Raw genomic sequence first — 27205 nt, 5'->3', positions numbered from 1 at the left:
ATTCAAACATTCTGGGACAGAATCCTTAAAATAAATAAATAAAGGACACCTATCTTGTTAAAATCTTGCTAATTGCATATAAAAAGGCCATCACAATGAGCTGGTTGAATTATTACCCTCCAGGACAGTGGTTGGACACTGTACAGGAAATATATTCCAAAACTATTCCAAAAATCATTATTCAAAACCAAAATATGGGATGCATGAACAGTGCTTGGAAAAATGGACCGCATACAAGAGAAAAGATGGGGCTTGTTATTATCTAGTCTGAAAAGAATGGGGTCATGGGTTGTAAAGAGAGAGTAGTACCCCCCTATGTTATTGACATGTTTATTTCTTACTTCTTACTGTACTTCTTCTGTTGTCTGTTGTTGTTAGTTGTGGATATTGCTCAGGTTATTTATTATCTCAGAATTTACAAGTTTTTTCTCATAAATTTACGACTTTAATCTTGGAATTTCTGCGGAATATAACCCTACAACCACCTATAACCACGGCTTGGTAATTTTTTTCCCCCTACAATGGCCCTATTACACCGTTGTATCCAAGTCATCTGAGAGGTCATAGATGTACTGAAGCAATATGAAGCATTAGCAGCTAGCGTCATCACAAAGAAAAAAGCAAGCATGCTAGTGTCTAATCAGCAGACATTTGAAAACTGCAGGGAATTTGCCAGGGACAGCCTAAAGCCTGACGCAATTAATGACAAACTCATGGAATTTATGGTTCTTCATGACCAGCTTTTTTTCTGCCATAGAAGATCAAGGATTTTGCCAGCTATTTGGAAGTGCATTTGGAACTCAGCTAAGTCGCCGCTAAGTTGCAGACATATGCCTACCTGGTCTGTATGATGTGGTCACCACACACATTCATAGTCTGATCAGGTTTTACCACAGACATGTGGACTGAATATGCATATAGGCAAAAGTGCAAGTATTTTTGTGAGTTTTTTTTTTTTTTTTTGCTGTACTTCACTAGAAGAAAAACAAATGAAGAGTCAGAACTGTTGTTTGTTTTTGTTCTGTTAACAGTAGTGATGTGAATTAGATTTGGCGTACAGGTTATGAACTTCTTTTTAAAATACATAATCTGAAATTATTATCAGTTATCTCATCAGTATTGGCCATGAGAAGCAGGTATTTAACAGTTATTGGTACCAGTTGAAAAAAATCCCTATCGTGCATCCCTACTGAAATGTCATAAGGTATGAAGGTATTGATAAATAGATAGCGCCTAAGCCTAACTGGCCGTAAGACATGCGCAGTTCAACACAGACAAATCAAAACTGTTTTAGCACATTCCAGAGAAAATTTGCATCAATATAAACTACCTTGTCTCAGGTGGAATCAAACTGGCAGATGGTGTTACTGTGGCAGAGCTTGTCAAATTGCTGCTTGTAAAATGACTGGTTTTGGAAACGTGTTGTAGTGCTTTGGACATTTGCATATTACATTTGCTGCTGTTAAACTCTATTGTTTTACCAAAATCCTAACTTGATGTTATTGCATAACCCCATACATCATATTACAATGCTTTCATTTGCAAGATGAATATAAGAAGCAAAAAATGATCTTTTTAAATGATCTTCTTAGATTGATTAATTACTAACTCATTGTGCATTGACCCCATCACACAGTGTACTACTTTAAAGCTGTGAATATAAAAATCAATTATCTTTCAAAAGCAGGCAAGTATGCATTACTGTTAGAATGAAATGTACATTTTTTTCATTTGATACTGTGTGCATTTTGACTTGAATGAACGTTTAGTTTGCTACACTTAAGTGCACAGAGTAAATCTTGTGTTTAGGATATAGAAATCTCGTGTACACTACTCACACTAATGAACATATTTTCTTTTATTACAGGACAGTATGATGGCAGATCCAAACCTTTGCCAGAGTATCATGCAAAAATTACAGGTTTTGATGAAAGGGTGTGTTTTTATTCCTTCACTGTAAAGTGGAAAAGTTATTTGGTCTAAAATCATTTTTAACTACTGCAGAATATATTAAGTTAAGTCATGTGTTAACAACCTAGTAAAGCATTCAGTGTTGTGTGTTTTTGCTCTGCAGGTGAAAGTCATGTCCTCTATCCGCCGTCCCAAACGCCTGATCATCCGGGGAGACGATGAGCATGACCATCCCTTCCTGGTGAAGGGAGGGGAGGATCTGCGTCAGGACCAACGCATCGAGCAGCTCTTTGGCATCATGAACATTTTGCTGAGTCATGATACTGCTTGTACCCACAGAAGCCTGCAGCTCTGCACCTACCAAGTCATTCCCATAACCACCAGGTAAAAAAAAAACCAAAATCCATATCTATGAGGGTTGATTGATAAATTTGTGACCCAAGTTAGAAGAAATGAGCTATACCGTTTTTTTCTGAATTTGCATCCAGTTCAACTTGTTGAATGATTACAGAATGTGGATAATTAAACCTTGAAAGTCAGTAGCATAGGGTTGGACTTGAGTCATGACACAAACTTGACTTGGACTCAAGTCACAAATTTGATGACTTTATTATTAATTACATTCAGATTGGTAAAACTGCAATATGGACTCAAACCTCAAAGCTGAGGACTTTGGACTTGACCTGGACCTGTCAGTACTGACTTATGACTTGGCTTGACATGCCTATCTTGACTTGAGACTTGAATGCCAGGACTTTGGTCCCACCTCTGCTCAGTGGTTCCGGAGAAAATGGAAAACATCAGCCATCATGCCGTCATCTGCTATCTCGGTCTCAAGGGCTTAAAGCAACATGGCGGTTTACTAACACATTTGCTGTATGTTCACACACACATCTTTGAGTCTATATTTTTTAAGTCCATATTCTGACACTCAGGTTCATTGTTAGCTTGACTGTAGAGCATAGGTCTTCTGTTTTTCACCTCCCCATTCAGGTATATTGCATTCACAAAATGGCTCTCAAAACATTGTTCTAGCTAAAATGTAACATGTCAAAATATAGACTTATATTGAGCTCAAGAACATACACATGCAAATGTGTTAACTTCCATGTCGCTTTAATGGAAGGATGTCCACAAGGGCATGGTGGCTACTAGGAGAAGATTCCCCTCAATACAGCATGGTAAAGATGTGGGCTGCCGAGTAAAAATGTGGCAGGCAGAGCCTTGAAGACCTTCCTGGCTATCCTTCCTGTCCAGGAAGGATAGCCACCTTTACTACACAGGGGACCATCGACTAGATTCATGTCATCATCATGGCTGATACAGTAAGAGCTTATTTAGAAATTGCCACCAGCTGTGTATCTCCCAGGAACACGCACATGTAGGCTAATCATCCACAATGAACTCCAAATGCCCAAAGTGTCATTTTGTTGGGCTTGTTGAGGATCATCATGTGACCATCAACCCCTCCCTTCCAACCAGAGCTGAATGAACAATGGAAGCAGTGGAAACACCCAGGTTCTGTGCCTCCCAGGAAAACAAGATGCTGACGTCAGCAGATGACAGACAGAATTTGTGCTGCAGGTGGACGACCTGGAAATGGGTTACATTATCAGTGCCTGTAAGAGGGGTGATCTTGTGCCAGGACAATGCTAAGACCCACATGTCTACAGTGGTCATGGCTGCAATCTGGGAATGTGGATTCAGATTGGCCACGCACCCTCTGTAGCCCCTGACTACTGAAAAAGGAGCTTGGTGGTTGCCAGTTTGCCTCAGATGATGACATCATTGACGCTGTGGACCACTTCTTGTAGGTCGAAGACAGCTGCTTGTACAGAGAAGGGATCCATTTGCTCCATGACACGGGACTGTGATAATGTAGGAGTGGGCTGTGTTAAAAATCTGTTAACTGAAAGTTTTCATTTTCTGTAGGGGCCTTAATAAACAATAGCACCTGAGACCAGACTTTTAAAGAGTTTTGAATTATAGGATAATGCCCATAAAGGACCTTCTTAATTTTCACAGGGCTATTAAGAAGTGCAGGGAGGCATGAATGCGTGCAGAATAAATGTTCAATATGTAAACAAGAGGGCATATCCTCCAAACTACCACCGGGATAACAGTTGAACCAGAAAGAAAGAAAATTTAAATGAGCTGCCATATAATACAGTCTGAATTGAAGAAGACAAATCTACCTTCACTCTTTCTTTTGGTTAAGTGTAGTCTGGACGTTGTAGGTGTTTTGCCAAACCACATGAATGATGAGATAACTGAATCCAACTAAGAAATATTGTGGGATACCTAAAGGAATTGACTTGAAAATACAGTATATAGGAACCTAGGCAATATCACCAAAAATACTGATCCCTTTTAACTTAGGCCGCCACCTATTAATCACTGCCTGTAGTGCCTGCTCTTGCATAATGATGTTAATGTGATTGTAATTATATTATAATTATGATAGGTTGTTGATATTCATTTGGACCAAATTTCCCACATGCTAAATGTGTTACAATTACAATTACAGTTCACATTGTCAGCATTATGAGCTATGCGTCATTCCACCAGTAGTTAGATAGTAGTAGATAATCAACATTTACAGTTGATCTTAAAGCAACATGGAAGTTTTGTGGAACACATTAGCTTATATTTGTTCTTGAGCTTTCTATACTGTGAATCTATATTCTGACACTTTGGTTCACCAGGGGCTCCACTGTAGAACACAGATCTTCCATCTTCTGCCCTCCATTCATGTGTATTGCATTCACAAAACAGCTGATGAACAAGTTACATGACTCAAAAAGGATCGCATAGGCAAGCAGTGGCCATACTTTTTTTGTTTGTTTGTTTGTTTTTAAATGATGACTGCTGAATTTTCAAAAGACAACTGAATGACAAACTGGAGCTGGTGATCCAGAAAGGTAAAGGCAAGACAAGGTAAAGACTAGGAAGGGCACAAAGTACATAAACACTCACTTTAACAGAGCAAGTTGACATAAGTGAATCTTCTACTGTCTTGTTAACAAATAGACATCAGACAGCTAATAAATCCACACTGCTTTTATAGAATTGGTTTGATTGAATGGATGGAGAATACCTCAACTCTGAAAGATTTTCTGAACAACAGCAGGACTGAGGAGGAGCATAAAACAGTTCACAGGTAAACAAGACTTTGTTATGAGCTAATTGTTGAGCAGTGAAGCTGCTTGCCATAGCAGCACAGTGCTAGACTGGTGTATCAGCTGCAAGCTGTGAGGGGAAAATAGTTATGTGCTTTGCATTAAGTATTATTGAGTAATTGTACTGATATTTTGTTATTGTACTGAAATTTGTAATCTATATAAAATTCATACTTTTGTTTGTTTACTGTTTTTAAAGGACCAAAAATGGTATATACATTTTGTAGATAGTACACTAAACATGCAAATCAATGGGATAGACCTTTAAGGCTTTTTTTTTTTTTTTTTAAACACAGATGCCGATATTTCACTAGACTTTTAGCAAAGGGATTGATCAAGTTGTTAATATCTTCTTTCCATTAAGGCCCCTTGATGTCTATGAAGATTGGCTGTCCAGAATTGCTTCAGCAAAGGTGCAAAGTCTTGGCAGATACTCTGAAACTTATAAGTGAGTTTTTATTTAACTGCAGTTGATAACAACTGATTCTCCAAAGTACTTAAATGATCTAACACAATTCACTCATCACTTCTGTAGTAATGTGAAATCAAACTTTCTTAACGCCATTACAAACTGCCTGAGGGAGAAATAAAATTCCTCTAAATTGTTCTGCCTTTGGCAGGAGGGCAAGTCGCACTGAGACAGTAAACAACTTTTTGAAGGTGACCCAGCTTGTGCCTGCCGATCTGCTTAGGTGAGTGAATACACAGAAACTTGACACAAAACTGCCTCAAGTTTAAGGTTCAGATTCTTACCAATACATTGGTATTTGCGGCTGTATGGAAATTTGGTCCATTAAGGCCTTGTGCATTTGTTTTGGTTCCACTTTCAACACTCTTTACGGTCCCCTGGTTTCTAAAATAGCATATGGTTTTCTGTCGTAGTGCTGCTGCTGTATCACCACACAGTGGCACTCTGCTTGCATATTCCACTTTTGGGATATTAGAATGGTGGTGCTATCATAGAAAACACTTCCAGCATTTATGAAACCAAGGGACGGAAAAGAGTGAAACTGCTACACGTGTGGTTGTCTATCCTTCAAAACAACTTTGTAGATTTGTGTTGCTGCTTAAAATAGTGTTGATTTCTGGTCTGTATCTACTTCATTCATTTTGGAGGAGTACAATACTGTTGAAATGCATTTTCTTGTAACAAACACAGCTATATGGGTAAGAATCCAATTTTTCACTTTAACACAGTGATAAACCATTTCTTTCCAGGAGAGCATTTCTGAAGATGTGCACCAATCCTGAGGCTTTCCTCTCACTGCGCTCCCACTTCATTAGCTCCCATGCCCTGCTGTGTGTGAGCCACTGGATTTTGGGCATTGGAGACCGTCACCTCTCCAACTTCATGATCAACATGGAAACGGGCAGTATGATTGGCATTGATTTTGGTCATGCGTTTGGATCAGCCACTCAGGTCAGTCATTTCATCTCACTGGTGTGAGAAATGAAAGCTTCCAGTTTCAACTTATTAGTCAGAGCAGCCAATAAAAATGCATTTTATTATGTGGCTAGGTAAATGTGTGAATTGAATATTTGTTCAGTGATTGTTTTGAAGTGAAGACCACAGACTTAAAAAAAAAGCAGGTGACAGTAGGCCCCATTTATCAAAATAGGGTAGAAATAAGAGTAAAAATGAGCATCAGAAAACAGAAATCAGAAAGACCTGTGAATGTCAGAATTCCTCCTCATGTAATTTATCAAACAACCACCCCTCTTCTAAATGAATGGAGATCTGATCATAAATTGATAGATCAGCACCAGCTGGGAAACCAGGTTATACCACACCTATCCTTTCAGAGCATGCCATCTACATGTAGCACGCCCCAGTTTTATGTGTTTACATTTTATTAACAAAAAATATAACCTAGGTAATTCTGCTATGTGATAATCATAATCAATAAAAGAAGGATTCAGCATGCTTGCTTTCATTCATACAAGTATTTTGGCATTTACACTTGATAATTACACATGCACGTAATCGGGGTATAATGGATATAGGGTATGTCCCCCTCACTTCTGGAACTTGTCCCCTTTTATCTGACTGACCAAATTTTAAGTCCAGTTTGTAAGTAGTTCACTCACTGTCATCTTTAGTGCATCCTTTTAAATTTTTTAATACTTATGAAATGAAGCTTTATTCAAGTTTTCACAAACATTTAACCCTGTGAAATCTTCAGTATCAATTAAATATATATTTTAAAATAAATCACAAGAAAATAACCACAAAAATTGTATAAAAAAGACAAGAAAACAATAATAATATTAGAGGGGGGGTGTCAGTGCGTGATTTGTAGGCCTTCATGAGACCTACATTTCGGCGTTGGTTTGGTGTTTCTATCACATTCCTGTGGGCCGCAGCGGCTGCCTTTGTGTGCCTCGGTGGCGCTACCGAGCCCATTTTTGCACTCTGGGGGTCCGTTTGTCCATTTTATCAAATTTTTCGCCAGACCTGGCCTGCGTGCCGAATTTGGTGAGGTTTGGAGCATGTTTAGGGGGTCAAATTAAGGCCTAATGACACGAGATAATAATAATAATAAAAAACGGTACAGATACAATAGGGCTTCGCGCTGTTCCAGCGCTCGGGCCCTAATGAATTCACAAATTTTAGGGTAATTTGATGGTAATATTCTTGTAATTTCCTTTTGAATATCTAAATATAATAATTATAAATACAGTTTTCTAAGCATGAAGGACCTCTGCCTCCTGTTCTCAGCTCCAGGTTGTCATGGTTTTGGATGACTAATAAATTCTATATGAGAGCTGCCCCTTCCAATGTGGGGTAGATGCAATCTCTCTTCATCAGACTAGGTCTTACCCAGAGTCCACCAGTTGTCTACCACATCATTTTCTGGACACCATCTTGACAGCCAGTAGTTGAATTGTGACATGCATCTAAACATATCATCCTTGGTCAGATCAGGCAGGGGCCCAGAGAAAACTACAGAGTCCGACATTGTCTTTGAATCACTATTTTCTTCACACCATCTAAAGTATAATCACATGAATAGCTTTGTAGACAAATATTACAGTTTGTTGGCATCACGTACTGGTTAGCAGAGATGATAATAAGTGTAAAGATTTATTCACTGACCAAAAAAATGTATTATTCGCATTAGACCTCATGTTGATTACACTGAGAAAATTAATGGTTTCCAATTTCCAAATCAAGCATTTCTCAATCATTATCAAGGATGTCTTGTGGAACTCTACATAGTCTTAGACCAGACATGAGTTTGATCTTACTGATACACCAAATATGAAATTTATAAATTGCTGTGCACTTGATTTGTTCAAGTTTTTCAAAACATTAAATGAGTTGCTATAGCAGCTTGCACTCCTACATCTGTTTGTATGTGAAGCCATTTAACTATAGTGTTAATAAATTGCTTCAGAATAAATTTGATATTAGTGCATTTTGTGTGTTTTGCTACAGCCTCAGGTAAACCCCCCCCCCCCACCACCACCACACACACACACACACACACACACACACACACACACACACACTCACTCCACATGGACCAACAGCTCTGGTTGATTGGATTGATACTGGGTATCAGCCCAGGTATTGGAATCAGATCAGACCTGAAAAATAATAGCTCAGTGCATACTTGCTGTTGCAAGGTTCAGGTTCAGACTAAGACCAGGTCCTGATGGATGAGAGCTTTAGTTCAGTTTAAAATGGGTTTTAGTTCTAACAGTACTTTGATATTCCGGTTACATTCACCCCCAGTTAAAAATGCTTCCTGTGTATGATCTTGTTTGCTTCCAGTTCCTCCCAGTGCCTGAACTCATGCCTTTCCGGCTGACCAGGCAGTTTGTGAATCTGATGCAGCCGCTGAAGGAGTCGGGTTTGATCAAGAGTGTTATGGTTAACTCCCTTCGAGCATACAGGGCAGAGCCCAGCCTGCTGCTCTGCACCATGGACGTGTTTGTGAAGGAGCCATCGCTGGACTGGAAGGTGATTTTCTCTGCTCAGAGGACTACTGGCAGAACATTGATATCAGAGCAGTACACATGAAGTGATCAGTTCAGTAGACACGACTGATCGCTTCTCTGAGAAGTCAGGGATGTGAGGAAATTTGCAGGTGGTTCACTTAGGCCATGTCTACACTAAGCAAGGTAAATCCCAAAATACCGTTTTGCCTTTACATCCAGACTACACTGCATTATCATCTATCATCACACCGTTTCCAACCATTTAACAAACACCCATGTCCACATTGAAATGCACACACACACAAAGTCCCCTATCGCACTTGTGTGTGCCTACGCAATGTCCATTTTACAATGTACATAATGCAGAAGCATTCACTTGATCACATGACAACCTTATGTCATTGTTTTCAGAGAGTTCCGTTTTCCCAATCGACACAAAAGACCAGAGGCCTCATTTAGAATACTGTTTGTGGTTTCCACACTAAAGGTTGCACAAGGACAAAACAACAAAAATACGTACGCCAGAAAACATTTATAAAACTTTGTGTACGCACACCTGCACGTCATTCCTTTTATATAAATCCCAAATCTACCCTCTCTCTTCATGAATACATATCGCATATCAGCATTATCCGTTCATCTGGTTTTGGGGAGAAAACGACTATATAGCACATTTTATACAAAGACAATTCAAATTAAAGCTGCAGGCAGCGTTGGACGGGCCCTCGCCCCCCCGTGCACGTTGGGGACGGTGCGCATGTCGAAGTGCAGACAATTCGTCCATTTGTGCCAGTTTTTAGGGTATTTTTCGGTGCTTTTATTTTGAAAGACTTTTACTTTAGACTCCAGGGGCCCAATTAGTGCCAAGTGTCAGCCTCTTCACACCAAACTCCATGGGAAAAAATGAGGTGTTGGTTTTGGCCACTCCGACTTTGATGGCTTATAAAATCCAAACGATTCGAATTAATAATAAGTCTTTAGCAACTTTTGGAAAGCACTGTGTCCTCTGTCATGTATTAGGGTTTCAAGCCGATTCCATTTACACCCTGGGAGAAGATAGATTTTGTTCAAAGCGAAATTTTGGGCGAGAACGTGACTTTCAAACGCAAATTGCGCATTTCCTGTTGATTTTAGGTGCGGGGTGTCACTGCGTGATTTGTAGGGCTTGATGAGATCTATGTTTCGGCGTTGGTTTGGTGTTTCTATCACATTCCTGTGGGCCGCTGTGGCTGCATTTGTGTGCTTAGGTGGCACTAGAGAGCCCATTTTTGCACTTAGGGGGTATGTTTGTCCATTTTATCAAATTTTTCGCCAGACCTGGCCTGCGTGCCGAATTTGGTGAGTTTTTGAGCATGTTTAGGGGGTCAAATTAAGGGTTATTTGGGCGTAATAATAATAATAAGAAGAAGAAGAAGAAGAAAAAAATGAAGCAATAACAATAGGGCTTCGCGCTGTTTCAGCGCTCGGGCCCTAAAGAAGAAGAAAGAATCACTACAATAACAATAGGGCTTCGCGCTGTTCCAGCGCTCGGGCCCTAAAAAGAAAAAAGAAATGGAGCAATAACAATAGGGCCCTCTTCCAGAGAGGCGAGGGCCCTAACAAGAAAGATGTCATTAAATAAATCCTTACTGGGCAGGGTCACAGTGTGGGTGCCAGTGTGGGCAGGGGACAGAGAGGTAAATAAATAATTTATTAAAATAATTGATACTCTGTTCGATAAGATAAGATAGATAAGATAATCTTTATTGTCATCGCACAAAACAATGAAATTCTGTTTGGAGCAGTCCACCAGTTGCCAGACTTACTTACTTGTAATTCTTTAATGCTATTTGATGTAGTCTTGGATTTCTACAACCAATGATGATAATTTCGTCAGTTAGTCTGACCCTCTCCTGTGTGCTCCGGCAGTGGGCTCATATCTTTTACAACTGAATTGTGGTTATGGAAGAGCTTTGGCTCTCTAACACAAGCATTCATAACACTGCTGGTTTGAATATTAATGAGTAAAGTGTATTAATAAGTATTAATGAGTAAAGTGTATGAATAAAGTGTATCAATGAGTAAAAGGTAATATGAAGTCAAATTATGTGTGAGAGGAATAATTTCAACAATCTGGCTTCAATTCACCACCTCATCATGTGTATTGCCAGCTTCCACTGTCTCTAAAATGTCTGTACATATGGCTCAGAGTCTCCATACAGGTGCACATATTCTCCTGTCAAGTTTGTTTTTACAGATCCCAACTTTTGGGTGGACAGTGGCATACACCTCTTTCAGGCCCTGTTTTGTGCATACGCAACAGTTATAAATGAGGCCCTAGGTCTGCATTTTCATATTTACACTAGTGATGCACGATATGAAAAATTTCAACTGATACCGATAACCTATAATTTCCTGCTTCTCACTGCCGATACCGATAAGTTCATATGTTTATATTTAATATAATCTTCATATACCGTATTGATCTGAATATAAGACGACCCTGATTTTAAGACGACCCCTCTTTTTCAAGACCCTTTTTGGAAATATACTTTTTATATGGACATTCTGCGACACCAGCCCATGCTAGCTTTAAAGTCAGCGCGGGGGATGTCGAGCTCTGTGGCAACTTCAAGTGCTTTTTGCTGCATCACAGCCCTCGTAACGGGCAGTCCTTCACTACGTTTCTCATTCACAAAACCGCACACCCTCCTGTCAGTCTCGTTGAATCGACCAGTTTTTGGACCACAAAAAGCCCTTCTCTGGCTGTGGCCATTTTTTAGCTCTTCTTTCTGAGACCGCCACCGTCTCACATTGCACTCAGGGCCAGGGTTAAGGGGTTAAGGGATGTTTAATTACCTTGACAGTTTTGGAGGTAACTTCAGAAAGCGTCCAACTGACAGCCGGAGCGGCATGTCAGCTGGCTGCTACATTCAACCGGGTGGCGGCGCGCACCGGCCGGCCCACCCGATGCTGGCTGGTGCCTCAACCGACACCGCGCCCACCCGGTCAGGTCTGCTGGATCTGACAGGTGCGCAGCGCACACAGACTGCCATATATACCTTTCATCATAAATCAACTTCTGTTTATACGCGGTTGCAGCAGCACCATGGACAGCGACACAGACACCATGGTTGATTACTGATTGCGCAACGCGGCCATTCGCCGGTAATCGCACTGCGCATTAATCGATTTTGCGGAGGCAGGAGGAAAGTTGCATGATTTACGTTTTATCCACGTTCACGTGCTGCGTGCGTGACCGTTCATGTGCTCGTGCATGAGCGCCCGTACCGTGCTGGAGCACACCCCTTCCAACCGTGACAGAGCGGGGGAAGTGTACCGTATTCAAGCACGGAACATATGCAAGTACAATACGTGTGTATTTGCTTAGACCCCCAATATTAGACGAGGGCGTTTTTTCAGGGCATTTTCAATGGAAAAAATATTGTCTTATATTCAGATCAATACAGTAATTGTTTCAAAACCTTGGCATATCACTGTCGCTGTATGCGATCCGGGGCACTGCTGTGCGTGCAGCATTGCTTTTTGCATGTTAAAGTCTTGGTCCAACCACTGAGCCGTTAGGCTTAGCATGCTGACCGGACTAACATCTGATGTCCATGTGTCTGTGGTAAAACTTAAAACTTACTTGACTCCTATAATTTAACAATATGTTAAATTATTATTATTATTTTAAAAAGGTAAATTACTTATCAAACAGACTTAACAATTCAGCTACCAATGAATGAGCAGTAGTATGCATGTGATAACATAGATGAAAAATAAGCCGAAGTGATACCTCTTCTCTGAATAGACAAGCTAAGCCAGTGTGCTGCTGTTAGCCAGTGAAAATAGAGCAGAGTGGCAACTCTTTGCTCTGTTACACAATCTATGTCAGTGCGCTGCTGTAGTCTGGAAATCTTCTTTGCCTTTGCCAGACATACATTCATATTCCACACAAAACAGCATTTCATTCAAATTATGTCAAATTCTGCGATATTCCGCGTTAAAAATAGATTCTGTTTTATTCGGCTAATTCAGCGATTCCATGATCACGGAAATTATAGGGCCCTACCACTGTTATTAAAAAATAGCGGCGCATCTTGGTGGGCGTTATCTTGGTAATTTCTTTGCGTGAGAAATACAAGGTGTGGCGTGTGAGCGTGTGAACGGGTTGAAATGCGTGTGTCTCACGCCCAATGCGTGAGACTTGAGAGCCCTGCAATGCTTTTGTCATCTTCTGCCACTTAGAAAAACGACCATGCTGGTGAAGACATATTATTAGCCAGGCAGTGACAGGGCCAGGCTTGGGTCCTGCTAGTAAGGCATGATAGATGACCTAACCAGCGCGTCACGGGCTGTTCTAGGGCTACTCGGCCTGAATAAAGATTATTGAAACAAAAAAAGGGCAGCTACTCAGCCTGCAACCGCAATTTCATTAATTTATCGGATCTTTTTATCGGAAAAATGTACCTATCAGATCGATAAAAAACAACGTAATTTTTCCCCAAATCGGCCGATATTTTATCGGTCCGATAAATATCGTGCATCCCTAATTTACACACTTTGCAGACTATTTTTGAAAACCTCTGTTTTCAAAAAGCTTAGTGTAGATGGAAGGTTAAAACGTAGTGAAAAGATGCAAATATCGGTTTGGCTTTGATTGATTTTTGGGATTAGTTACCCAAATGATGTTTGAGTTTTAGTCACTGACATAGTATGTGTGTAATTCCATGTACGTGTTAGTAACACATACATGAAGTTAGCCTCCCATCTTAGTTTTTGTCTGTTTTTTCACATGTTTGAAGATTCTCAGCAGATGGTATTTATTGATGGATCATTTTAGGCTACCATTGCCCATTAAATTGGTGAGAGACTGCTTTGAATGTGTCAGAGCAGTGTACAGTTGTGTATACAGATGTTTCTCTCTGCACTCTGAACTGTATGATATGCTATAAATAATAGGGCCTACAGCATTCAGTTGCGATTAAATCATTTATTAAAACATCAGTCAATCATCAATTAAATTCCATACATAGATTTGCATTTGGACAGGATTAAATTCATCAGAAGACCTCTGAGTTTGACAAAAAATAGCTGGTTGTTTGCTCTGTAATAATCAGCGTCATCCGTCCTAATCCATCGGATTAGGACGATACTAAAACATCTCCCTAAAAAACTAATCTTGTCTCAAAAGAGCTTTGGAGGAAATAGCGATGTGCATAATGTATCTTCCAACATTTACTCCATTAGCAGGTGCTGTTCAGGCCAAATGAAGTGGAAACCAAACTGATCATCCTTTGCTCAGCAAAGGATGATCAGTTCAGTATTTTTTTCCTCATATTTTTTTCCCTTGATTTTAACTGATGACTTTTTGCTTTTTCTGGCACACTAAAGCATTTACAAATACAAAACTATTTGTTTGGAAAGTGCTATACAAAGTTTATTATAATGATTATTCTTATGAATCCCCAGAATTTTGAAATGAAACAACTGAAGAAAGGTGGCACATGGACCGAAAGCATCAACACCAAAGAAATCAGTTGGTACCCTTTACAGAAGGTGAACTTCGCCAAAAGAAAACTTGAAGGAGCAAATCCTGCTGCCATAACCAGGTGTGATCTCCAGGTGTATTAAGAACAGTAAATAGGATTTGTTTGGCCTTAGTCTCTTTTCTAATGTACAGGCTGATATTGGTTTACAAATAAAAATTTATCAGTCATTGAGTGCCATCAATCTGTAATATGATGTAATTTTTACAGTTTTATTATACAGTTGAACACTGACAACTTGAGGGTTTAACAATTTATCAAAATATTGCAATAAAAATTGCAATATTAAGTGCAATAACCAAATCGCAGGTGCTGCAGTAAAATAAAATGTGAGACAAAACATCATTTTAGATAAATTATTATGGTGCTACAGAGATGGCCTGACCTAAAAACTGATTTTTTCAGATATGCAGCCCCCAGCAAAAATAATCATTTTTATAGCATTTTCAGTGACAATGAAAATCGCAATGCAAAAATTATCCCAGAATGTCCAGGCTTCACAATATAAATACAATATAGATATACTTCCCAGCATTAAATTATAGTTGAAATAACTGATGAATTGAAAAAATAATCAACAGATGAATCCACAGTGAAATAGTTGCAGCTCTTATAACAATGCTCAGCAGCTGTAATCTTACCTGAATATCCCACAGCAGCTAAGCCCCGGGACTGACCTGTGTGCACTCATGCTGTGTTTGTCTGGCAGTGAGGAGCTGAAGCTGGGTTTTGAGAAGGATGCTGCCTTCAAAGGGATGCTGGCTGTGGCTTTGGGGACCAAGGAACACAACATTCGCGCTAAACTTCCAGCTGAAGGTCTGTCAGTGGAGAAGCAGGTTGACTGTCTGCTGGACCAAGCCATGGATCCAAACCTACTGGGCAGGGTATGGCAGGGTTGGGAGCCATGGGTCTGACTCAACATCTGTTGCTGTATTATCAGGAAACCATCTTTCACAGAGGAAAAAACATCTGCTTATGATAAATTCAGTCATTACAGGGGTTTTAAAGCACAGACTGAATCACAATCATGGCAACTGAGGCAGTTTCATGCACTTTTTCCTGGGTCGTCTCTCTCATACATGATTCCACTCTTATGTTTGCTGTGTGTGTCTCATGCTCAATTTGAATTTGGAATAAAATGTTAAACTCTTGCTAAGACAGCATGGTTGTGTAGTTTTATCCATATCAGTGGTGCTGAAATATATGGGGTGGGGTGGGGGGGATTTATTAAGTCACAAATTTACAAGAAGAAAAAACTCTTTCCTATACTATACTATACTATATTTCTTCTACTCTTATACATTTAAAGGAAGCACACAGCTTGGCTTTGCAAGGTTGGATCTAGTCCAGTCATTTTATGAAAAAACCTAGGACAAATTGCAAGAGAAAAAAACTCAAATGATTTTGTATCCTCAGTTTGTCCTGAGTGAGGGAAAAAAAGTCCCAAGAAATCCCATTGGTGAAAAGTTTTGAAAATCACCTATTTATGACCACATATTACCAAAAAACACTGTTTTTAACACACAGGGGAAAGGGGTTCACTGTTCACTGTTATATAGTAACCTTTTAATTCAAGTTTACTATATATATAGTAACCTTTTTAATTCACTGTTTAAATGTCTCTACTGGCATCTAGGGCCCTATCTTGCGCCAAAGTCCCTAAACCCGTTATTTAGGGATTTAGCATTGCGCAAGAGGCGCTCCCCCGCAAAAGTTGCTATCTTGTGCACCTCCCGCTATCCGCAAAACACTTGCGATACCCGTTATATTATGCATAGGCGTGTTTTGGGAGTTACGCCAATTACACCAATCAGTGTGCCAGGTGCCATTGGCTTTAAGGGCAGGCTGCGCTATCCTAAATCCTAAATCCTAAACCCGTGATGGAGAGAGGGAGGTAGATTTTCTCAGGGCTTCTACTGAGGCTAAAGCAAGTTGGCTTAATTTGGGAGGTGGAGCCACATGTGTCCAAGTGGACATGTCACAAGGTTGTACTGATTGAGTAAAATCCCCGGGTCACACCACACACACACAAGAGGCAGAGGTGGAACTATGTGTAAACTAATTTATTGACAAGGTAGATTGGGCAAATAAAATATTAAAAATAAAAATATAGCACAGCTGCTGGCTTATGATAAAACAATAAAACGTGCTGGCGTAAGTGTCCAATTAAAACAGTCTTTCCTCTAAACAGTCTATATGAGTAATATACTCAGTCCATTCCGGCAGCATCCCGGTATCAGTCCGACCGTGTGCATGGCGAGGCTCCGTCAGGGCGCGCATTGAAGCCGCCTGGGCGCGCTCTCGTAACAGCCCAAACTTTAGGGAAAGCGGATAGCGGGTGGTCCTGAGCACCCGTTATCCGCTTTCCCTAAAGTTTGGGCTCAAGATAGCAATTTTAGGGATAGCGCATGAAACACGCCCACGGACACACCTCCAGGTGCAAATAACGGAGTCAGCATAACGGATAGCGGGTAGCGTGGGCGCAAGATTCCTAAATCCGCGATTTGCGGGTAGCAGGTAGTGGCAGCGGGTAGTGGGTGGCACAAGATAGGGCCCCTATTCCTTATATTCCTTATTAGCGCATATCAAATCAGATAATGTGTGATAATGTGTGATGCATGTGTAAACAGAATAATTCAAAGAACTTGTAATTGACTTTTTTTCTTGTCTTTGTGTGTGTAATCATCTTGTGAATTTTTATAGTGATATCTGAAAGTAAAATTTTGAACCCCTTTCCCCTGTGTGTTAAAAACAGTGTTTTTTTGGTAATATGTGGTCACAAATAGGTGATTTTCAAAACTTTCCACCAATGGGATTTCTTGGGACTTTTTTTTCCCTCACTCAGGACAAACTGAGGATACAAAATCAGTGGAGTTTACATGTCTTGCAATTTGTCCTAGGTTGACCCTAATTTTGGCCTAAAATTACTGGACTAATCAGCCACACTGCAGACACTGCCACTTGCTGTGTATCAGGCCTGCAGTGGATGACCTCATCAAATTCTACTTTGCAATGAAATTTAGTGACAAGAAACTCTTGGTGATTGTTAGCCCAGAATCACCCAATATTTTTCTTCTGAACAGGTCAAACTCACAACAAATATTCTTTAAAGTCCAGATGCTGATGATAACATTGTGATACTAAAAATTTTTTTGTCCAGTTTCTTGTAAATTTGTGAATTTATAATCTCTGAATTAGAGGGTTTTTACTGTTTTTTCTCATTTACCACTTAAATCTTGAAAGAATTTTTTTCTCAGAATATTACCCCCCTTCCCCTGGCCCCAGAATTTTTCTCCCTGCAGTGGCCCTAAGACACAGTCACAGAAATGCCACTTCACTCAAAGACCAGACATCAGTTAAAATATTTTAATAGATCATACAATTAAAGAAAAGGGAACACTGGCTGTTATAAGATGACAATTCGTAAGTTATCAGTTAGTTATAATGCTGACATCAGTACTAGTCCATGTTTTCATCAACCCAGTGGCAGCATATTTCTTCCTTTTTGCATACAAATGACAATAATTTAAAGGCCTTGATCCAGAGTTAAGATCATCACCATGGAAAGTAGTTAGTGTTGACTGCTGGATGGAAGGTGTTGTTGTCTTATTGTATTCACAAATTAGAAATCACAATTATTCAAGTAGATTAACTGACTTGGATCACACGGTCAAACATTTTCAAAGTTTCACCAAGGTCATTTCAAAACAATAAAACAATTGGGTTTTCTAAACAAGAATTGAACATACTCTACTTCACACAGTGAGAAAGCAACTCCTTGCGTGACTTTATTGGTGTTTCCACTAGTTAACATTATATGGTGGTTTCAGTGGCACATCATGTCCATTGCTGCTTATTCAGGAATGGGAAAACCTGGAAATTTATGAACTAATTTTCCAGTCATTGAAATCACCTGGAAAAAACTAAACCTGATAAAATATCTTGCAGATATTAGTGAGATCCTAAAAACTCAGCCCAAAGCTTGGCTAAGTTTGCATATTCAACTTTTTTCCTCAGCTCACACTGAGTTTCTGGCTGCTGACATCCCATTTTCATGGCCGTTCAAATCTAGCAGTAATGTGTTGGCATTATGCAGCATCACATATATGGTAGCCCAGACAGGTCAAAAACACATGAAACCAACACTTTGATCAAGACAGCCATGTCAACATGTTCGCATGTTCTTAGCGTGTTGTTAACATATTACTGTTTTTAACAACATGCTGTACCTGCAGCAAACATATGACCACACACTATATGAGACGTCACTTTCACACAACTTTGAGCTATTTGGCCACTTTGTTCATTTTGAATAATTCTTCGATGACTTTCTGTGAGCTACAAGTCATTAAATATGACGGAGCTTTGCGTCTCCCTTTTGTTTCTGGGATGCCACAGAACACTAAACTAATGTAACCTCCTTATACTATCCTGCAGTGACACAGGCTATGTCCCTTTGTAACTCCATGATTTTCAACCACTGTGCCGCAGCACATTAGTGTGCCGTGAGAGATTGTTAAGTGTGCAGTGGGAAATGATCCAATTTCACTTAATTGGTCCAAAAAAATATTTAATTACCATAAATAATTTGCCATTCTTGAACATCTGTGCCTGCTATGTAGTGACTGGCAGAGTAATTAAATATTCTTCCATGTCAATGAGTGGCAGTAGGTTGTGCAATAATAACCTTGTTAATTTAAGACAATAGTATTAGTGATGGCACGAGAGGTGGTGGTGACAAGACGTACAACAGCAATGGATAAGTATTTGAAAAGGATGAATGCAGACTCCGAACTGGGTCTTGGACAAAATAATAATCCAGATGAAGAGCCTAGTATGAGTGGTGGTCAAAAGAAAGCAAAAATGGTGAGCTCGAGGCAATACAGCGAAAGTTATCTTTCATTTAGATTTACTTTCATCTGAGATCCGACTGTGCCGACTCTGTTATGTTTGGTGTGTAGGGAAAAGCTATCCAACAATGGCGTGGTCCCAAGCAAGTTTAAACACCAACTCCAAACGAAGCAGCCATCACTTCAAATCAAGAACACAGACTATTTTGTTCGCCTGCGTGAACACACTGAGAAACAAGTTAATGTTAATGAGAAAAAAACACAAGGGGATCTTGTGTTTCAATGCTCTCAAAGCTAGCTACTTAGTAGCTGAACTCATAGCCAAATCAAAAAAGCTATACACTATGGCAGAGACATATATACAACCTGCCTCCAAAGCCAGTGTGAACGAGATACTTGGCCCTGACGTGGTTGAAGAAGTAGCCACAGTCCCTCTCTCAGATAACACAAACGTCAGACATACTGATGACATGTCTGCAGATATCGAAAGTTTTGTTTTCGAAAAGATATGCATCAGTGGGAAATTTGCAATGCAACTTGATGAGTCTACTGACTTAGTGGACATGCTCACACTGAGTGAGTATAAACAAAAGGAGAAACTAAATTGTCATATTTATACTGTATGTGAGCCAATGTGTCATGGCTCATAAAAGGTTGAAAAACACTCTTGTAAATGACAGAAATACTGCGGGCAAAGTACAAAATTCATTTGGAAGCAGGAAATTACCAGCTGCAATAAAATTGCTTATCAGTCTAAATATAGGGGTGCTTTCCCAGATTGGGATTTAGTTAAGATAAGAAAAGACCTTAACCTGGAGTAGTTAATTATGGCCTTGACATTGGCTTTCCAAAAACAAATCTTAACTTCAGATTTGTCTCAATGCAGACAGTTGTCAATTATATTTCTTTTACTGTCTCACATTTATTAAACAGCCCTACTTTTGTTGCTTCCATAAACACAAAATATTTTAAAATGCACTATTTTTCTAGGAAATTAAAAAATCATCATTATCATCATCATCATCATCATCATCATCATAATTAATAAATAAATAAATTGTTAAATAAATAAAACCCTCACTGGACTTCAGAATGGCAAAAGCTGAAGTTTAATAAACTGGCTATAGGTCGCATTACTAGTAGAGTCAAACGACAAGGAGTATCAAAATGGACATTTATTTGTTGTGGAATATTACTTTAAATTCAATACCTGATGGTGCTCATAAATCCTGGAGTGGATCTAGAAAAAACTGTGTTGATTTGGAGGAGAAACTGTATGGCCACTGTTTCTTCTTTGAGAAACAGCAGTAATCTGAAGTTAAACCTGCTTCCTCTGAGGTTTAATTTAAACCTTCATTTACTTCAGGATAATCTTTGACCTGGAAATCAGATCACTGAAATTCAGATTAAGATAAATCTAAGACTATTTCAATCCATGACCCAGAAAGTGAAGTACAGTAGTGGTACTTATTTTTAGGGCATTTTCCACATCTGGGAAACTGCCCCATGAATAACAAACTCGGAACTTATTTTTGGTCACTGTCTATGTGAACTTACTGAGGCTAAAAACTAAAAAAAAAAAAATAAAAAAAATCAGGAAATCAGAATTTTCATCACTTTTTCTGAATATTAATATTTCCCCTTCAAAAAATATTCCTTAAAACATGTATAAATATTTTAAAGACAAAGCATTTAATATAACAGCTGTTCAGGCTGCAAATGAGAACCCTTCATTTATTAAGAGTATGAAATATCTGGGAGTTGATGTTTTTTCAGCATATTTTGTATTCAGAATGACTGAACAGCATAAATCAACTCTGAATCAAGGCCACAGAAAAAGTGTTTTGTAAAAACATGAAGCAAAAGCATCTTCATTTTTCGGCGGACTTCATTAATGGATACACACTGGCTGCTCTGTGGACCCAGACTGATCATTCCCTCTGTGTCAGGATGAATTGGATTGATAAATATATCATTCATAAATATGTCTTTAGTCAGTGTGTCCATGACAAAAGGGTGACTGTTGAACCACACAGATCTGGGAGCTCACAAGAAAATGTTCTGCTTCAGTGAAATATAACTTAAGTATTTTAAAGTCTCTAAGTTAAGGCATAGAAAAGCTCTTTTACTTGTTCTTGCATCTTAGGGCACGTTGTACATAAAATGAGAATGAGGAAGTACCATTTTACTTCTGAAAAAACATGTAGTGCATTCACTGTTAAAAGGTCTCAGTCATTCATGTCTAACCATGGATAACCGTTGGACTGGGCTAACATAAGTAGCAATTTATTGTGTCCCCCTTAAAATTTAAAAAGGCATCCAATGGAAATACATTGCATGCTGAGGCTAACACCGCAGCAAACCAAACCAGTGATGTTTGCCAGGTTGCTGTATTTGGCTGATCAAAGCTGAAAAAGTAATACCACAATGTAAGAGACCAGCTTAGGTCCTTAAAAGACCACACCAGTAATTTTGAAAGTTTGGCCCATTGACTAAAATTTCCCCACATTTTACATCCCAACAAACTATTTTGCAAATCATGTAAAGTACTATACATTTCACACCATCAGGAGTCAAAGTAACTAATTAGATTTACTCCTAATTGAGTAGATTTTTTTGTGTAACTGTACTTTGGAGTATTTTTCAAAGTCAGCAAATTTACTTATACTTAAGTACATTTTTCCCTAAGTGCTGCATTTGGCTGCAAATAAAATCCAATCCATTAGAGTGCAAATTTGATTGGCTCTCTCCATATATTCAGGGCTCTCAAGATATATTCAGACTTGATCATCATAAATTGACAAACTATGGACCCTGCCAGTGTAAGTCAGCAGACTTGACAAGAGGAATCTGGCTTTCCTCTGATGGACCTTCTCTTTGTAATTTCAAAATTAGATTAAAAATAATCTAGAATGAATTTTGTACTCTTAAAGAAGGTTTCATCATTCTATTTAAGTAAAATATCAGCTAAGTAACAGCACTTCCACCTGAATAGCAATTTCTAGTACTGTTTTCACCACTTCACAACATACAATTAAAATTTTTGGCTGAAACACCCACCTTATAATGTTTTACTTCTGCAACTAACAAAGTAGTCACCAGTCATAAACCAAATAATTCAACATTTGCAGTGTAAAGCAGGGAGTACTCCCTAGGGAGCACTTTCCAGCAGAGAAAACAGTGCTCAGAGAAACCATTTCACTCTACCCAATTTCAAGTCGTCAAAATGCAACAATGCTGCTTTATTCCAGTGATGGAATACTGGTGTGAAGAAGGTTTGAAGTCTCTGAAAGTTCATTTTCATAGCGTTGTATAATGAATGGAAACATCCAGATGAAAGGTAGAAAAATATCGGAATTCAAAAATGCGACTGCTTGCTTTGGTAAAAGATTTATATATTTTATAGATATTAGGCTAAATCTGCTGCTGGTGTGGTCTTTTAAAATAAAATACCATACCAAGAATTCATATGCTATTCCTGCCAACAGAGCCCAGCTGGTGCTACTGAATGAAAATGATTTGCTCCCAAAACTAGCAAGCAGAGAGCCAACACTGATTTGTGATTGTGTCAGATTGATGGCTGGTAGCTGTTCTTCCTTTTACAAGAAAGTGAAGGAGACCCAGCTTGAATCCACAAAAATCAGTCTGTTATTTTAAAATCAAAATGAGCCTGGTGTTGTGCTGTGTCATCAGGTCTGAGCTGTTAAAACAAAATGGCCTTTCTCATCTTTTGCAGTTACTGCCATGTTCTTTCACAAAACTTTGCGTTCTCCTGCTTATATATATATCTGTGTGTGTGTGTGTGTGTGTGTGTGTGTGTGTGTGTGTGTATACACACATAGACATACACACATACACATATATTATATACTAGGCAAAAAAAGTTCTGCACCGCTTTTTCAGTCTATAATTTCTCCCCTTTATTTATACCCAGTAGTGTTGTATCTTATACCGTTGTAAAGCCTCATTCGTCCTCTTTCCAATGAGATACAACCTGAAACACATTGAATGGGATTTTGCTCCCCTCAAAAAGAGGGGGAGGGGACATGTTTAGCCATGTTGGTCATACCAATCGATTGACAATCCTTACAACTTATTTCTCATTGAAAAGGGGACTAATCAGGCTTTCTAACGGTATAAAAGACAACAATCGGTATTGTTAAATGGGAGAAATGATCGACTGAAAAAATATTGCAGGGGATTTTCTCAAAAAAAAAAATTGGTCGCTTCCCACACAATTTCCGGTGTCACTCATTCCAGAAATGCAGGATCCTTACAAGTTGTATCTCATTGGAAAGAGGACGAATCAACGGTATAAGATACAACACTATTGGGTATAAATAAAGGGGAGAAATTATAGACTGAAAAAGCAGTGCAGAACTTTTTTTTGCCTAGTTTATATAGTCTTTATGTTAAGCCCAGCTGAAAGTATACATACAACGAGCAGGTAGGCCTACTATTTTGACATTTCTACACAAGTCTAAAAAAATCTACATTCAATTTTTACACACACACACACACACACACACACACACACACATGTAGGTGTATGAAAAATATGTGGAATGTCTACTTTTTTATTATTATTATTATTATTTTTTTTTTTACTTCCGCCTCAGGTACTTTTGTCTGTCCTTGATGCAAAATTATTGTATACCCCACTATATTGTATGTTTAATCACAAAAACAAAAACAAAAAAATATATATAAAGGCAATGGGACTTAAGAGAATGCATAAGTTTTGTCAGGGAAATGCAAGTTTTGCAGGTAAACAAACATTTTGAAAACTCTCTTGCTGACTTTAACCTTTTTGGGAATATACCTTGGTGCATACATGACTGTGCATGTGCTTGTGCATGAACGCCCGTACCGTACTGGAGCACACCCCCTCCAACGGTGCCAGAGCGGGGGAAGTGTACTGTATTCAAGCACGGTACGAAGTGATCACACTAGTCAAATAATCCAGATTTTGCAGTCAAACGTGCTTGGGCACGGTACAAACAAGGTAATGTGAGTAGCCTCGAGTACAACGAATCTGAAACCACTTTTGTCCACTTAAACTGCTTTACTTTGTGTTCCTTTAAAATCCCCTCAATACAAAAATTGGGTTATGTTGTCATTTAGGAATTAAATCATACAAAGCCATCATCAAGCTTGTTAGTGATGATTTGTTTTCCTGTCAACTTATCTCTACTGCTTTGGTCAGTACAATAACCACATTAGCCATTTCTTTTTAATTGACTGGGACTAAATTAGGATTTGTGTGATGACACAAGTACTACAAGGCCGTGCACCAAGAAGTAGGAAGAATCTGACATGAAAATGTCTACAGAAAGTGCCATATCATTCTATTCGGTTACCAAACAGTCACAGACCTCAAGTGGGATGAGAGGCAGTACCTATCTACCTCCCCCCTAGATCTAGTCACAAGGAAACAACTTCAAAATATACAAAAAAGTAACTCTATGGCTGGGTGTGCATTGCATATGTATTGAAGGCATGTTTTGTTTTGTTTTTTTTCCCCTTCGGCTTTACAATAGGATTATCGGTGTAAATTATATTTTAGGTCTCCAACCATTAATGAACTGCATGAGTTTCTTAACTTGCAGTTTACTTAACTTGAAGTCCTCAGACAGAATCTCCTCAGTGAGCTGCACCAGCAGGTTCCCATCAATTTTCTCAGACACAAAAAGAGAAACAATGTCATCAGGTAGGCCAATGAACCTCAGAGATCTGGACACTTCCTCGATGGACAGACCAGCCAGATTGGATGGCGGTTGCCAGAGTATTGAGGGAGGAAAGGACGGGCAGTTTGGAGACTGCGGGTAAGAGATGGAAAATATCTCTTTAGTGCCCTGTTCATGCTGACTTAGCAGGGGCTGTGGACTTTCTTGCTTTCTGTCACATGATGCTAACAGCAGGTCTGTGCCCCTCTTCACTGAATTTGATTTGGGGGTTCTTGGTGGTAAGATGGGGCAAGAAAGGCTCTGTTTAGTGTTACATTCTTCTATTGGCTTATCTCTATACATTTCTAAAGTGTAACTTGAAGACTTGGTGCAAAATTGATTCATAGAGGCTTTCTGTAATCTGAAGTCACTGCTACCATGTGCATGCTCTCGGTCATCAAAGTCCACAAGGCTGGATATACAGTTTTTCGGTGTGCCTGGCGATCTCTTTCGGGGGTAACTGTAGTAACTTTGACACTTGGCCGGCAGGAAGTCCTCCATGCCCTGCAATTCTCCTCCACTGAAGTTATTTGGCCAAGACAGCCTGGATGACATCCCATCTGATGGTGAGCGAGCACAAGATGAAGCGGTACTGGGTTCAGCAGTGCTGTCTTTACCCCAGTTACATGGATAGCAACCATGGCTGGGATCCTGAGGCTCTGCCGCCTCGCTCTCACATCCCCCACTAAAGGCAGAAAAATATAAGATTGTGTTTAGTAAATTCCATTCAGGTCAGGTATGTAAAAGTTCCAGCTTCCTACAAAACAAAACATAAAAACCACCAGCATTAATAGTTTTTGTCCCCAAAACCTCAATTCAACTTGTATTGAAATCAACTTACCTCATTTTGCAGATTCTGGCCTACTTAACTAACTTCAGTGTTTAGTTTTAGTTTCTACCACTCTCACTGCTGTGGTGCTGGTCAGGTTGAATCATGACCATATTTCTAGGTTTTTGCGTAAGAGTTATGTCAACACAGTTGACATCACCTGCAAGTACTATTTACAGTCTGTCTGTGTCTATCAATGGGGCACATGCACAAAACAATGTCAATTTGTACTGACATTGCTGAGAAGTCTCTCTTCCAAAACGTGAGCTCTCATGCTGAACAATGCCAATGAAATATCCCAAGATAAAAATATGATGACTCAAGACAGAGGCTTTGATGACCTCTGACCTGTACAGGATTCAGTTATCAACTACAATTTGTGATTCTTGTGCGTTTACAGTCTTAGTGGCCAAAATTTCAGAAAACACAAGGCATAATTTTAAAATATTTCAATCAATCAATTCAGCTCCACCTTTTTTTTTTTTTTTTTTAAATTGTACAGATCAACAGAATAAGTACCATACTATTTGTTTTGTGGAATCAATCAAGATTGTGCAACATCCTTCACATAATATAACAACATGCAGTGTTAATCCTAATTGTGAAAAGAAATGGTGTGACTAACTGAAATGACTTTACCAGCATTTTAGTTCTTCAGCTGTACAATCTGATAAATAACTTGTATCACAGATCAATGTTAACAGAGCAACCTAGTTGACTGGATTATAAAAGGAAATTAGGAACCTCAGTGGCATGGGCTTTCTCCTTGTTTTCAACTGCATCACTGCTACGTTTCAACCACAAATCCATCCTCTGGATTTTTGTCTTGGCTTCCTGGTCATAGTAAACAAATATCTGATAAAACTTATAAAATGTAGTTTATCAAATTTTCATATACATTTTTATTGAATTTATAGCATATGCTCAATATTTAAGAACTATGCATGACTGATATTTTTTTAAACTTTAACATTTTTTTTTTTTTTAAATCTCAAGTTCCCCCTGCAGTACTCCAATATATCCCTAGGGGTACGTGAACTCCCATTTAAGAAGCAGTGGTTTAAACTATGGGAATGGATACAGAAAGAAAGCACCGTTCAAAACTAGTTTTTGCTAGAAAAATCAGTCTTGAACATGATGGAAGCACCTTTTTTCGAAGCTCACAGCGTAAAAAATGCAAGTGCTCATGCTTGATGATTCAGCAGAAGATGCTGAATGTGTATACACATGTGGA

The 27205-nt window shown here is 39.1% G+C and overlaps 2 protein-coding genes and 1 long non-coding RNA gene across 4 annotated transcripts in view; 1 reads left to right on the top strand and 2 right to left on the bottom strand.

Moving 5' to 3' along the window:
- Window positions 1-15726, top strand: part of prkdc (protein kinase, DNA-activated, catalytic subunit) — a 422427-nt gene extending 406701 nt beyond the window's left edge. For both annotated transcript variants that reach the window (XM_030079770.1, XM_030079769.1), the window contains exons 78-86: window positions 1868-1935; window positions 2075-2295; window positions 4979-5071; window positions 5455-5538; window positions 5711-5782; window positions 6309-6510; window positions 8869-9057; window positions 14490-14629; window positions 15276-15726. In XM_030079770.1, coding sequence (XP_029935630.1) covers window positions 1868-1935; window positions 2075-2295; window positions 4979-5071; window positions 5455-5538; window positions 5711-5782; window positions 6309-6510; window positions 8869-9057; window positions 14490-14629; window positions 15276-15480 — 1274 coding nt within the window. In that variant the 3' untranslated portion in view covers window positions 15481-15726. The remainder of the gene's footprint in view (window positions 1-1867; window positions 1936-2074; window positions 2296-4978; window positions 5072-5454; window positions 5539-5710; window positions 5783-6308; window positions 6511-8868; window positions 9058-14489; window positions 14630-15275) is intronic.
- A 2192-nt stretch (window positions 15727-17918) lies between these two features.
- On the bottom strand, window positions 17919-23226 carry LOC115379102 (uncharacterized). Its single transcript, XR_003930195.1, has 2 exons — window positions 22079-23226; window positions 17919-22014 (listed from the first exon to the last, which is right to left on the bottom strand). It is a non-coding gene; the product is annotated as an uncharacterized LOC115379102 (long non-coding RNA).
- A 785-nt stretch (window positions 23227-24011) lies between these two features.
- garem (GRB2 associated, regulator of MAPK1) overlaps window positions 24012-27205 on the bottom strand; it is a 38404-nt gene continuing 35210 nt past the window's right edge. Inside the window, exon 6 of the mRNA XM_030079771.1 lies at window positions 24012-25827. Within this exon, the coding sequence (XP_029935631.1) occupies window positions 24972-25827 (856 nt within the window). The 3' untranslated portion in view covers window positions 24012-24971. The remainder of the gene's footprint in view (window positions 25828-27205) is intronic.

Source organism: Myripristis murdjan, chromosome 20 (assembly GCF_902150065.1).
Source record: "Myripristis murdjan chromosome 20, fMyrMur1.1, whole genome shotgun sequence".
Classification (NCBI taxonomy): domain Eukaryota; kingdom Metazoa; phylum Chordata; class Actinopteri; order Holocentriformes; family Holocentridae; genus Myripristis; species Myripristis murdjan.
This window is presented reverse-complemented; position numbering and strand designations above follow the sequence as displayed.